The following is a 15,115-nucleotide window of genomic DNA, read 5'->3' as shown; positions in this document are numbered from 1 at the left end:
TAAGCTCAGGTTGATCCACTCCATTACGGCTGCTGTTCTTGGTGATCATCCCATGGTACTGACATCTCCAATACACTGGGGTGTTCCACTCCAACTAGGCTTCACCAATAGCCTCTCATAGGCTCTCTTCAGGGTGCCAAGCCTCAAATCCTTTGCATGACCCCTTCAGTCTTGGGCCATCAACCACAGCTAAGGCTTCACCTTCTTCATTGGCCTTCCCTGGCCTCTCACAGTGCTAAGCCTCAGCTTCTCTCCATGATCCCTTCATTCCTTCACAAGCAGTACCACCTGAGTGACTCTTACACATTACCAAGTCAAGCCACATCATGAGGTACAACCTTGGGTATCTAAGGAACACAGCTTCTTTGTGCTTCCAGAAAACAATTTCCAGAAGATTTCACCTCAATGATGCTGGTCTCTTCTTTTTTTATATATATATATTTTTTTTTGTTACATCTTTTCCTCAATTACATTTCCAATGCTATCCCAAAAGTCCCCCATACCCTCCCCCCCACTTCCCTACCCACCCATTCCCATTTTTTTAGCCCTGGAATTCCCCTGTAATGGGGCATATAAAGTTTGCATGTCCAATGGGCCTCTCTTTCCAGTGATGGCCGAATCACTGCTAATTCCTTAGCTCCAGCTAACCAGCATCAATTTTCCCAGTAGTTCCTTCCATTCTTAACTCTAGAGCCAGAGCCACATGGCTGAAGCTGCCAAGTTCTGCTGCTTACAGGATCTAGAACACGATCCCCTTGTACTATTACATTAGCACTGGCTTTATGTTTTCTAAATCCTTCACTGCCTAAGCTTGGCTATCTTGGTTCTTGCTCTGTAGATTGACCCTGAATGCAGAGATCAGCATGCTTGTCTCATGGGATTAAAGGTGTGTATCACCATGCCTGGATCTAATTAAGCTGGGTAGAATCTTGCCCAAGGTCCCACTCCCTTAATCTGTTTCTCCTAGAACACAAGATTTTGCTCCATTTCACTTCCTAGTACCCCCTTAATACTTGAACCATATATTTTATATTTTTCCTTTCTAAGCTTGCTATGCTTGTTCAAACTTCTCTTCATAAGACTTAACCAGAGAACAAAGTCTCTGCTGGGCTTTTTTGAAACTTCCTTTGACAATGCAATTAATTTGAGTCTCTTCACCTTAGCCTCAGGCAGACTTTTCAGACAAGGGCAAAAAGAAGACACATTCTTCACCAAAATACCACAAAAACAGTCTTCATGCCACATTCTGAAATTCTTCTCCTTTGAAATCTCTTGGGCCAGGTCAATACAGTTCAAATCACTCCCAGCAACAAAGTCTTCCATATTCCTACTAGGATGACCAATTAAGCCCCATTCAAAGCATTCCACTGCTTTCCAAATCCAAAGTCCCCAAATCCACATTCTTTCAAATAAAAGCATGGTCAGGCCTATCACAGCAATACCCCACTCCCAGTATCAACTTCTGTATTAGTCAGGGTTTTACTGCTGTGAACAGACACCATGACCAAGGCAAGTCTTATAAAAAATAATACAACATTTAATTGGGGCTGGCTTACAGGTTCAGAGGTTCAGTCCATTATCATCAAGGTAGGGGAGGCAGTATCCAGGCAGGCATGGTGCAGGAAGCTGAGAGTTGAGAGTTCTATATCTTCATCCAAAGGCTGCTAGTGGAAGAGTGACTTCCAGGCAACTAGGGTGAGGATCTTATACCCACACCCACAGTGACTCACCCATTCCAACCAGGTCACACCCATTCCAACAAGGCCACACCTTCAGATGGTGCCACTCCCTGGTCCAAGGATATACAAACCATCACAAGGACCAACTGTCAACATCTCAGGATTTGATTCCTACTATTTTATCCTTTTCTTGTCATTATTAAATTAATATAATAATCCCTGGACATTTCCCCACTCTATTGGGCACATTTTCTATAGATCAATGAAGATGTACTGTCTTGTAGTGTTATTATACAGACAAATGAATGATTTCTTAATTTCTAATGATACTTCTATAATAATTACTAAATTTATACTATAATCATTAAGCTCTTTATAATAAAGACTTCTATTACAGTCCTTTATAATATAAAAGCTGCAATTAGAACTCTGGCAGTCTTCACATGTCATGTGTAAATTGTGCTGAGATAGAAAGCAGATATACAGAATTACAATTTAAGAATACATTATTTTTTTTTCAGCATTGAGAATTTTCATTCAAACGTAATAGTAATTACAGCTTATTCTGGATAATTATTTTCTGTATCTTTGGTTCTTTACATAGTAGACTTTCACTCTACCCCACTCCCCAGCTCTGAGACAGAGTTTATCTGTGTGGCCCTGGCTGTCCTGGAACTCACTCTGTAGACCATGCTGGCCTCAAACTCAGAGATCCACCTGCCTCTAATTTATGTTTTTTTTTTTTTAATTTTTTTATTACGTATTTTCCTCAATTACATTTCTAATGCTATCCCAAAAGTCCCCCATACCCTCCCCCCCACTTTCCTACCCACCCATTCCCATTTTTTTTGGCCCTGGAGTTCCGCTGTACTGGGGTATATAAAGTTTGCGTGTCCAATGGGCCTCTCTTTCCAGTGATGGCAGACTAGGCCATCTTGATCTGCAACCCATAGGTGCAACAACATTATGAATTAACCAGTACCCCGGAGCTCTTGATACATTCTTTTAGACCATAAAACTGTCAAGTAAAGGTTGTAAAAGAAATGAATGATTTATTGTAGGTGAAAGGACAGAAGATAGGCTTGTTTTATCAATATAAAACTTCTATGTTAATTTAGACATAAGAATTATTGTTTGGACTCTCAATGGACCTATGGAGCTATCTTATGATAATGTATGTCTACTTAGATAAGTAATCTCAATGGAAACACGTGTAAACATCTCTGTTGTAAACTTTTTATTCAATTTCTGATGTGAATTTATGTTTGAACTTGTTGTGAACTTCTGACATTTGAATTACCATATTACCCTATGTCCTGAAAAAGTACATTGCCTAAGAAGGATGACATTAACTGGGAGCAAAAGAAGAATAGAGAGAAAGAGAGTAGAAGCAAAATAGCTTTACAGAGATGAGGAGGTGAGCAGAAGAGGATAGAAAAAGAAGAGAGCAGAGTTAAGTAGGTAGAAGAGGACAGACTAAGAATAGAAGATGCAGGGAGAGCAGAAAGCAGCAGGCAGGCATTTCTTTTTTTTTTTTTATTGGGTATTTATTTCATTTACATTTCCAATGCTATCCCAAAAGTCCCCCACCTGCTTGTGGACGTTGTACATCGTGGTGCGCACTAGGCTCCGCACCACGATGTACAACGTCCACAAGCAGAAATCTTGCTAGTGTATGCAATGGTGTCAGCATTTGGAAGCTGATTATGGGATGGATCCCTGGATATGGCAGTCTCTAGATGGTCCATCCTTTCATCTCAGCTCCAAACTTTGTCTCTGTAACTCCTTCCATGGTTGTGTTGTTCCCAATTTCTTACAATGAGACAGAGTTTTTAAAAAATTAATTTAGCAATGAAAGTGTTGAAGCTTAGTTTTCCTGCAGAATGGGTGAGTTCTTCCAGTTTCTATGCAGCTTGCCTATGTAAGGATGCTTCATTCTGTAAGCATGACTCTCTTCTCGTCAATAAAATTTTATTGCTACAATCTTTACTTCTACCTAGCAAGAGAGCCCAGGATTCTTAGCAAGAGAGTAGGGAGCACTACCAATTAATCCTTTGCTTAGTCTCCCACTGCTTAAGCAGTAGGTGTTAATTCACTCAGAAGTCTGCAGCTTATGTCTTCAAAGTAATTTAGTCAAAACAGATAAACATTATAGAAGCTATCTTGACCTCTCACAAGGCAAAGTCTTGCCCCTGCCAACCAATGCTCTTTCCCCCTGGCTTCCTTGCAGAGAGGACCCTACCTGGGGCTTAGCATGCAGCACTGGCTCCATATTAATTTTAGGGTAGTTATTCTTTAATTTCAGTAAAGAATGAAATTAAGATTTTAATTAAGATTTCAGTGAGTTTATGAATGGTTTTGAAATAACAGTTATCTTTACATGATTAATTTAGTTAATCCATATGCATGGGATATCCTATTATTTTCCCACCTTTTTTTCCCTATTTCTTTAGGAATTTCACTGCAAAGTTCTGTTATTCCATTGACTAAATTTATTCCTATATATTTTATTTTCCTTGAGCTTATTATGAATAGGAGTATATTCATGAGTTCTTTCTCTCTCTTTCTGTTTGTGTGTGTGTGTTTCTTATTGCTATATAGAGAATAAATTAATTGAAGCAATTTGATGCTGCATCCTGCCATGTTGTTGAAACTATTGATCTTGTTTTACATTTTTCTGATAGAATTTCTGATATCTCTAACATGCAATCTTATATGATGTGGAAATAGAGATAAATTTGACTTCTATTCTAGTTTGCATCCCTGTAATTTCCAATTCTTGACTTACCAGTCCAGCTAGTGCTTTGGGCATAATAATAAAAAAGAGGGGAAAGATAAAAACTTTCTGTCTCATTTCTGATGTTAATGGAATTCCTTCAAAATATTCTCCATATAAGATGTTAGCTGTGGGTTTCTCATACATGACTTTTGATATGTTTGTTATTCTTTATGAAAATACCAAAATATCTTCATATTTTCTGTGTCAGATATTCATTATTTCTGGCTGTGGACTGGGTATGAATTTGGTTTGTTGTATTTTCAAATTTTTGAGTTATATCAATATGTCACTTATTTGTAATTTTTTTAACATATGAATTTAGAGAGCTGTGCGTGATAGCACATGCCTTTAATCCCAGCACTTGGGAGGCAGAGGCAGGTGGATTTCTGAGTTAGAGGCCAGCCTGGTCTACAGAGTGAATTCAAAGATAGCCAGGGCTAAGCAGAGAAACCCTGTCTCGAAAAACCACAAAACAAAACAAAAAGCAAACCAAAAAACCACTTAATGCATTTAGAGCTATAAATGTCCCTAACAGGACTGCCTTTAAAGTGAGATAGAAATTTATTGTTGTTGTGATTTTTTTCTCGATTTATTCTTTGACCCATTAATTATTCAGCCATTAATTTTTTTAAATCTCCATGCACATGTTTACTACAAAAGATTTCTTTACTGTCAATTTTAAGTTTTAGTGCACTATGGCCAAATAATTATTTTAGTCTTTCTTGACTTGATGACTTGTATTGTATACTAGGTGAAGTCTATTCTATTATATAGTTTGAAGCCAGATTCCATTGGCTTCTGGGTAGAGTGTATGTTTTTTGTGTGTTTGAAAGAATATCCTATAGATATCTTTTGAATTTACATGACATATGGTATCAACTATATATGGATTCTTATGTTTCTCCATTATTTTTGTCCAGATAAACTGTTTATTAGAAAAAGTGAAAAATCAGTATCAGCTACTACTTATCTGTGCATGTTACATTTTGTCTTTAATTCCAGTAATATTTTTTATAAAATTGTGTACACTAACATTTTATACATATATGTTAGAACAATATATTCTTTTTAAATCGATTCCTTAATTAGGGCAAAGTGTTCTTCTCTACTTTTATTAGTTTTAGTTTGAAATTTATTTTTGTCAAGTATTAGCACACCGATGGCTGCTTGCTTTGTAATACCCTTTGGTGGAGTATTTTGGCCTATGCTTTCACTAGAAGACCACGTATCTTTAATTCTATGACATGATTTCTGCAGACAATAGGTAGATGGATTCTATTTCTTGACTTATTCAATTAGTCTCTTAATTTCTTCATCCAGTCTTTGTCTTGAAAATGTGAGGCCATTAATATTTGAAGTTATTTCTGAAAGATATACATTGTTTGCAGCATTATATTGTTGATTTTTGTTACTGTTTGTGATCTCAATAATACTTTTCATTTTAGGAATTTCAGAGTTTTTTTCTATCAGTTCATTTTTAATGCTTAAAATTCCTGCAGCCCAAGGTATGGCTTTCTAAATTTTCTTTGAGTTTAATCTTCTAGATAGAATACCTTTTAGGCTGTCTGTATTATTCAAAGATTTTTTTTCTCCTTAGTTTTGTACAGTGTTCTATATTGGCAGTCAAGTTCATTTAGAACTTGAAATATTTTGTTCTTGTCTCATCTGGCTTTCAAAGTTTCTTTCAAGAAATAAATTATTATTCTGATTGATTTTCCATTATAGAGTACTTATTTCTCCTGTAGTTTTTAATATACTATCTTTGCACTGTATATTTAGTGTTTTTTTAATTAATCATTTTATTTGTTTACATCTCAAATGATATCCCACTTCCAAGTTACCCCTCCACAAAACCCCCATCCCACATCTGCCCTCTGCCCCCTTCCCCTTTGCCTATATGAGTCTGCTCCCCGACCCACTCACCCTCTCCCACCCTATCGCTTCAGCATCACCCTCCACAGAACCAAGGGCCTCTCCCCACCCCACTGATGTCAGACAAGACCATTCTCTACTACATATGAATCTGAAGCCACAGATCCCACCCTGTACACTCCTTGATTTGGTGGTTTAGTCTCTAAGAGCACTGGGAGGTTGGTCCCGACAATATTGTTCTTCCTATGGGGTTGCAATCCCCCTCTGCTCTTGTAGCCCTTCTGCCAGGTTTCCCACTGTGGTCCCCTGAGCTCAGTCTGATAGATAGCTTCAAGAATTCACGTTTTCATTGATCAGTTGCTGGCAGAACCTCCTAAGGAACAGCCACAGCAGGTTCCTGTCAGTCAGCACCTCTTGGCAACAGCAGCAGTGTAGGGGTTTGGTGTATGCAGACAGGATGGATTCCTAGGAATGGTGGTCTCTGGATGACCCTTCCTACAGTGTCTGCTCCTTTTTTTTTTTTTGTTCCTGTCTTTCTTCTAGAAATGTACACACACTCACACACACACACACACACAAACTCTTCCTATATTTTTTCATCAAATGTTTTCCTCAAGCGTATGCAAATTCAAGAAGAAAAAGCACACTTGTACCTTGTATAACTGAATAGAAATCTAAAGTTTCAAAGTAACTAGAAATTGCTTCTTTGGTGTTAGAATTCCAAAATCAATATATGTGTTTTATTAATTCTTTGGATATATTTGAACTTCCATCCCCAATTGCTCCCTAATCTTCTCCACCTCCCTGCTTGTGGACGTTGTACATCGTGGTGCGGAGCCTAGTGCGCACCACGATGTACAACGTCCACAGCAGCCTCTCCCCTCCCCTCCCCTCCCCTCCCCTTCCTTTCTTCCTCATCAAGTCTAGTTTGTATTGTCCAGCTAGTCCTAGGATTGGGATTTGTCTTAACATGCAGTCAACCTACCAGTGGCTATGTCCTTAAAGATAACTTATTTTCCTTTACCTCAGCTAGAGCTTCATGCTTACCTTTTCTCATCTATGCTGTCGTTATTTTCCTGAAGTTTTTTGAGGTCTTTCACATCCTGGAACAATTGCTATGGCTTCATATGTACAACTGCTCTATTGTGTTTGGGTAAACATTGTTCCCTTAATTTTATCAACCACATCTAACTCTTATCATCTTGGTGACCCTTCCTCTGCAATGATACTCAAGATATGTAGGGAAGCATGTAATGAGTCTTTTCACTTATTGCTGAATACTTCACAATCTCTTATTCTCCACTCATTTCCAAATTTTGTGGGGGTCTCTGTGTAATTGGTATGTCTGAGCTTCTATGAAACAGGTTTAGAGATTCTCTGATGTATGGGTATAGCAATAAGTCATTAGAAATCATTTTGGTATGTCTATTCAACAGAATAATAGAACCAGGTACTTTCCTTTAAGACTTATGGCTTAACTGGCTATAAGTACAAAGCACTTTTAACAATGACTGGTATCATTTTGTTTTAATGAAGTGGGCCTTACATCCAATTAGAAAGTTAACAAGTTGACTTTATAGCATTTGACTTAACTTGTACAAAGTGGATTTGTTTTCTTAATTCTACTAAAGTACATTTTAATTTATTTTCTTAATTCTACTAAAGTACATTTTAATTGCAGATTCTTTTGAGGCATTCATCATCTTTTCTATACGCCATGAAATTCGAAGGATCGATCTGCATAAAGGAGACTACAGCCTACTTGTTCCTGGCCTGAGAAATACCATAGCACTTGATTTTCACTTCAATCAAAGTTTACTTTATTGGACAGATGTTGTGGAAGACAGAATATACAGGGGCAAGCTGTCAGAGAGTGGCGGTATGTGTATGATTACACTTTCACTCGATGATGAAGTTAGCTTCAAATAGCAATATACAGCATCAGAAAAAATTTATGATTCAGTTTTTACTGTGAGTTATCTTTGTATGTGTAAACATCAAAGAGATGTACATATGTAAATATATGCTAGAGAAGAGAAGTGGTCAGACCAAGACTGCTCATTTATTGTCTTTTATTGAGTTTTCCAGAAAATTTTGGAGAAGAAAATTTGTCTCCTATCAGGTAAAGAATAGATTGGTTTGTACTTACTAGTAATCTGATTTGAGAGTTAAAGTAGCTAATTTTTATTTGGTTAACACATTTCAATGCAATTAAAATATATTTTCAAATATATGAACTGTATTTTGCCATAATAAACTTATTTCTTTTGTCTAGTGAACAACATGTATTGTTTTAACTAAAGGTATATGGTGTTTCCCTTTTAATTTATTTTGTGGCTTTACATTTGTAACTGCTATCAAATTATCAATTTCTCTTGAAATCACCATTGAAATATCAAAATTCATATTGTTCTGTACTTTCTACTTAAAATATGGAAAGTATCTCCTGTATCTTCATGTAGTAAATAAAAATAGAAATTTTAGAGAACGAGGTTTTTAACTACTTAAAGTTTATAATGAAAAATTCTGACAGTGTCATGAAGTATAGCATTAGAAAAGGGTGTAAAAATGATTGGGTTTTGTTTGTTGTTTAAGTACAAAGATGAAATCTGGCAGTTTCCAACTGTTGATATTTATGTAGCCCATGCTAACAATTTTCCCTATTAACTGCATCTTTTTGACCTGCTACCTATCTCATGACCCAGGGAAGACTTAGGGCTTAAGTTGGCTGAGGATATATGTGAAAATGCTGAGATTAACTATGATGTTTAACCAAAGACAGAAAATAGAAGTAATGATTATGCACAGTGCATGTTAATTCACATAAATATTTTCTCCTTACTTCTCTCCCTTTGAAGGACAGCCTCTTAATTAAGTTGTCCCATTCTCTTTTTTTGATTGGATATTTTCTTTATATACATTTCAAATGTTATCCTCTTTCTAGTTTCCCCTCCTAAAACCCCTATCCCTACCCCCTCTCCCAATCACCAACCCACCCGCTCCTGCTTACTGACCCTGGGAGTCCCCTATACTGGGGCATATATCCTTCACAGGACCAAGGGCCTGTCCTCCCACTGATGACAGACAAGGCCATCCTCTACTACATATGCAGATAGAGCCATGAGTCCCACAATGTGTTTTCGTTGGTTTGGTGGTTTAGTCCCAGTTAGCTTTGGATATACTGGTTAGTTCATATTGCTGACCCTCCTATGGGCTGCAAACCCCTTTAGCTCCTAGGACCATTTCTCTAGCTCCTGAATTGGGGACCCTGTGCTCTGTCAAATGGATTGCTGTGAGCATCCATTTCTGTATTCATCAGGCACTGGCAGAGACTCTCAGGAGACAGCTATATCAGGCTCCTGTCAGTAAGCACTTTTTGGCATCCACAATAGTGTCTGGGTTTGGTGATTGTATATGGGATGGATCCCCAGGTGGGGCAGTCTCTGGATGGTCATTCCTTCAGTCTCTGCTTCACACTTTGTCTCTGTAACTCCTTCCATGGGTGTTTTGTTCCCCTTCTAAGAATCATTTAAGTATCCACACATTGGTCTTCCTTCCTGTTGAGTTTCATGTGTTTTGTGAATTGTATCTTGCTAATATCCACTTATCAGTGAGTGCATATAATGTGAGTTCTTTTGAGATTGGGTTACCTCACTTAGGATATCCTCCAGATCCATCCACTTGTCTAAGAATTTCATAAATTCATTGTTTTTAATAGCTGCACAGTACTCTACTGTGTAAATGTACCACATTTTCTGTATCCATTCCTCTGTTGAGNGACATCTGGGTTCTTTCAAGCTTATGGCTATTATAAATAAGGCTGCTATGAACATAGTGGAGCATGAGTCCTTGTTATATGTTGGAGTATATGCCGAGAAGTGGTATTGCTGGATCCTCCCATAGTCCTATGTCCAATTTTCTGAGGAACCAGCAAACTGATTTACAGAGTGGTTTTACCAGCTTGTAATCACAACAGCAATTGAGGAGTGTTCCTCTTTCTCCACATCCTTACTAGCTTCTGCTGTCACCTGAGTTTTTATCTTAGCCATTCTGACTGGTGTGAGGTGGAATCTTAGGGTTGTTTTGATTTGCATTTCCCTGATGACTAAGGATGTTGAACATTTTTTTTTTTAGGTGCTTCTCAGCCATTCGTTATTCCCCAGNTGAGAATTCTTTGTTTAGCTCTGAACCCCATTTTAAATACAGTTATTTTGAATTCTGGAGTCTAACTTCTTCAGTTCATTGTATATATTGTATAATAGCACTCTATCAGATTTAGAATTGGTAAATATCTTTTACCAAACTGTTGGTTTCCTTTTGGTCTTATTGATGGTGTCCTTTGCCTTATAGAAACTTTGCAGTTTTCTGTGGTCCCATTTGTTACTTCTTGATCTTACAGTTCAAGCCATTGGTGTTCTGTTCTGGAATTTTTCCTCTGTGCCCATATCTTCAAGGCTCTTCCCCACTTTCTCCTCTGTAAGTTTCAGTGTCTCTGGTTTTATGTGGAGTTCCTTGATCCACTTAGATTTGAGCTTTATACAAGGAGATAAGAATGGATTAATCCTTCTACATGCTAACTGCCAGTTGAGTCAGCACCATTTGTTGAAAATGCTATCTTTTTTCCACTAGATGGTTTTAGCTCCTTTGTCAAAGATCAAATAACCACAGGTGTGTGAGTTTATTTCTGGGTCTTTAATTTTATTCTATTGATCTATATGTCTATCACTCTACCAGTACCATGCAGTTTTTATCACAATTGTTCTGTAGTACAGCTCAAGGTCAGGGATGATAATTCCACCAGAGGTTCTTTTATTGTTGAGAATAGTTTTTGCTATCCTAAGTTTTATGTTATTCCAGATTAATTTGCAAATTGCCCTTTCTAACTATGTGAAGAATTGATTTGGAATTTTAGTGGGGATTGCATTGAATCTGTAGATAACTTTCATCAAGATGGCCAGTTTTACTCTATTAATCCTGCCAATCCATGAGCATGTGAGATCTTTTCATCTTCTGAGATCTTCTTCGATTTCCTTCTTCAAAAACTTGAAAAACGATCATATGGATTGTTCACTTGCTTAGTTAAAGTCACACCGAGGTATTTTCTATTATTTGTGACTATTGTTAAGAAATTTCCTAATTTCCTTCTCAGCCTCTTTATACTATGTGTAGAGAAAGACCACGGATTTGTTTGAGTTAATTCTATATCCATTTACTTCACTGAAGTTGTTTACCAAGTTTAGGAGTTCTCTGGTGGAATTTTTAGGGTCACTTATATATACTATCATATCATCTGCAAATAGTGATATTTTGACTTCTTCCTTTCCAATCTGTATCGCTTTGATCTCCTTTTGTTGTCTAATTCCTCTGGCTTGGATTTCAGGTACTATATTGAATTGGTAGGGAGAGAGTGAGCAGCCTTGTCTAGTTCCTGATTTTAGTGGGATTGCTTCAAGTTTCTCTCCATTTAGTTTGATGTTGGCTACTGGTTTGCTGAATATTGCTTTTACTATGTTTAGGTATGGGCCTTGAATCCCTGATCGTTCCAAGACTTTTTATCGTGAATGGGTGTTGGATTTTGTCAAATGTTTTCTCAGCATCTAATGAGATTATAATGTGTTTTATTTTCCTTTGCGTTTGTTTTTATAGAGGATTACATTGATGGATTTCTGTATATTGAACCATCTCTGCATCCCTGGGATGAAGCCTACTTGATCATGATTGGTGATCTTTTTTTATGTGTTATTTAGTTCAGTTTGCAAGAATTTTACTGAGTACTTTTGCAAGTGCTTATGACATTCATAGGGGAAATTGGTCTGAAGTTCTATTTTTGTTGGATCTTTGTGTGGTTTAGGTATCAGAGTAATTGTGGCTTCATAGAATAATTTGGATAGAGTATCTTCTGTGTCTATTTTATGGAATAATTTGAAGAGTATTGGTATTAGGCCTTCTTCGACGGTCTGATAAACTCTGCACTAAACCCATCTGGTTTTGGACTTTTTTTGGTTAGGAGATAATCAATGACTATTTCTATTTCTTTAGGGGATATGGGACTCTTTAGATCATTAATGTGATCCTAAATTAACTTTAGTACCTGGTGCCTGCCTAGAAAATTGTCCATTTCATCCAGATTTTGCAGTTTTTTTTTTAGTATAAGCTTATTGGTAGGATCTGATGATTTTTTTGATTTCCTCAGATTCTGTTGTTATGTCTCCCTTTTCATTTCTGATTTTGTTACTTAGGATACTCTCCCTGTGTCCTCTATTGAGTCTGGCTAAGGGTTTATCTATCTTGTTGATTTTCTCAAAGAACCAGCTCCTGGTTTGGTTGAGTCTTTGCATAGTTCTTTTTGTTTCCACTTGGTTGATTTCTGCCCTGAGTATGATTATTTCCTGCTGTCTACTCCTCTTGGGTGAATTTGCTTCCTTCTGTTCTAGACCTTTTAGGTGTGCTGTCAAGTTGCTAGTATATGCTCTCTCTAGTTTGTTTTTAGACACACTCAGAGCTGTGAGTTTTCCTCTTAGGACTGCCTTCATTGTGGCCCATAAGTTTGTGTATATTGTGGCTTCATTTTCATTAAACTCTAAAAAGTCTTTAATTTCTTTATTTTTTCCTTGACCAAGTTATCATTGAGTAGAGTGTCGTTCAGCTTCCACAAGTATGTGAGCTTTCTATTATTTATGTTGTTATTGAATATCAGCCTTTTTCTGTGGTGATCTGATAGGATGCATGAGATTATTTCAATATTTTGTATGTGCTGAGGCCTGTTTTGTGACTGATTATATGGTCAAATTTGGAGAAGGTTTCATGAGGTGCTGAGAACAAGAAATATATTTTTTTTAGGATAAAATGTCCTATATGTGTGTTAAATCCATTGGTTTCATAACTTCTGTTAGTTTCACTGTGTCTCCATTTAGTTTCTGTTTTCATGATCTGTCTATTAATGAGAGTGGGGTGATAAACTCTCCCACTATTATTGTGTGTAGTGCAATGTGTGCTTTGTGCTTTAGTAAAGTTTCTTTAGTGAATGTGGATGCCCTTTCATTTGGGGCATAGATATTCATAATTGAGATTTCATCTTGGTTGATTTTACCTTGTCACTCCTTGTCTTTTTTGATAAGTTTAGGTTGAAAGTCGATTTTATTAGATATTAGAATGGCCACTCCAGCTTATTTCTTGGGACCATTTGTTTGGAAAATAGCTTTCCAGTCTTTTACCATGAGGTAGTATCCATCTTTGTACCTGAGTTGGGTTTCCTGTGTTCAGCAAAATGTCAGGTCCTGGTTATGTATCCAGTCTTTTAGTCTATGTCTTTTTATTGGGGAATTGGGTCCATTGATATTAAGAGTTATTAAGGAAAAGTAATTGTTTCTTCCTGTTATTTTTGTTGTTAGAGTTGGGATTCTGTTCATGTGGCTATCTTCTTTTACGTTTGTTGAAAGATTACTTTCTTGGGTTTTTTTTAGGGTATAGTTTCCTTCCTTGTGTTGGAATTTCACCCTTATTATCCTTTGAAGGGCTGGATTCATGGAAAGATATTGTGTAAATTTGGTTTTGTCATGGAATATTTTGTTTTCCCCATCTGTGGTAATTGAGAGTTTTGCTGGGTCCAGTAGCCTGGGCTGGCATTTGTGTTCTCTTAGGGTCTCTATGACCTCTGTCCAGGATCTTCTGGCTTTCATAATCTCTTGTGAGTAGTCTAGTATGCTTCTAATAGGTCTGCCTTTATATGTTACTTGAGCTTTTGCCCTTACTGCTTTTAATATTCTTTCTTTGTTTTGTGCATCTGTTGTTTTGATTATTATGTGAGAGGAGGTATTTCTTTTTTGGAGCCATGTAGGCTTCTTGTATGTTCATGAGCATCTCTTTATTTAGGTTAGGGATGCTTTCTTCTATTATTCTTTTGAAGATATTTATTGGCTCTTTAAGTTGAAAATCTTCATTCTCATCTATACCTATTATCCTTAGGTTTGGTCTTCTCATTGTATCCTAGATTTCCTGGATGTTTTGAGTAAGGATCTTTTTGCATTTTGCTTTTCTTTGATTGTTGTGTCAATGTTTTCTATGGAATCTTCTGCACCTGAGACTCTCTTTTCTATCTCTTGTATTCTGGTGATGGCTCCATCTATGGCTCCTATTTCTTTCCTAGGTTTTCTATCTCCATAGTTGTCTCCCTTTGTGATTTCTTTATTGTTTCTACTTCCATTTTTAGATCCGGGATTTTTTTTTTTCAATTCTTTCACCTGTTTGTTTGTATTTTCCTGTAATTTTTAAGGCGTTTTTGGGTTTTCTCTTTAAGAGATTCTGCCTGTTTACATGTGTTCTCCTGTAATTCTTTAAGGGATATTGGTGTTTTCTCTTTAAGGGCTTCTACCTGTTTATCTGTGTTCTCCTGTCTTTCTTTCTTTTTTCTTCCTTCCTTCCTCCCTTCCTTCCTTCCTATCTTTCTTTCTTTCTTTCTTTCTTTCTTTCTTTCTTTCTTTCTTTCTTTCTTTCTTTCTTTCTTTCTTTCTTTCTGCATTATTTGATTTATTTTATTTTTAATTTAATTTTATTTGTAATTCATCTTTTACATTCCATATTCCATTCCCTGCCCCTCCCCATTAGCCCTCTGATGGAGCAGTCCTGTATTTCTTTAAGGAAGTTATTAATGTCCATCTTAAAATCCTCTACCAGCATCATGGGATATGATTTTAAATCTGAATCTTGCTTTTCTGCTGTGTTGGGGTAACCAGTACTTGCTGTGCTGGGAGTACTGTGTTCTGATGATGCCAATTAGTCTTGGTTT

At 36.9% G+C, this 15,115-nt stretch overlaps 1 protein-coding gene across 3 annotated transcripts in view; it reads left to right on the top strand.

The window, feature by feature from the left end:
* The window catches only part of Lrp1b (LDL receptor related protein 1B), a 1,970,757-nt gene that overhangs the window by 1,287,411 nt on the left and 668,231 nt on the right, over nucleotides 1–15,115 (top strand). For all 3 annotated transcript variants that reach the window (XM_029472167.1, XM_021181392.2, XM_029472172.1), the window contains exon 24: nucleotides 8,012–8,209. In XM_029472167.1, the coding sequence (XP_029328027.1) occupies nucleotides 8,012–8,209 (198 nt within the window). The remainder of the gene's footprint in view (nucleotides 1–8,011; nucleotides 8,210–15,115) is intronic.

The sequence above is a fragment of the Mus caroli genome, chromosome 2, assembly GCF_900094665.2.
Source record: "Mus caroli chromosome 2, CAROLI_EIJ_v1.1, whole genome shotgun sequence".
Lineage (NCBI taxonomy): Eukaryota > Metazoa > Chordata > Mammalia > Rodentia > Muridae > Mus > Mus caroli.
This window is presented reverse-complemented; position numbering and strand designations above follow the sequence as displayed.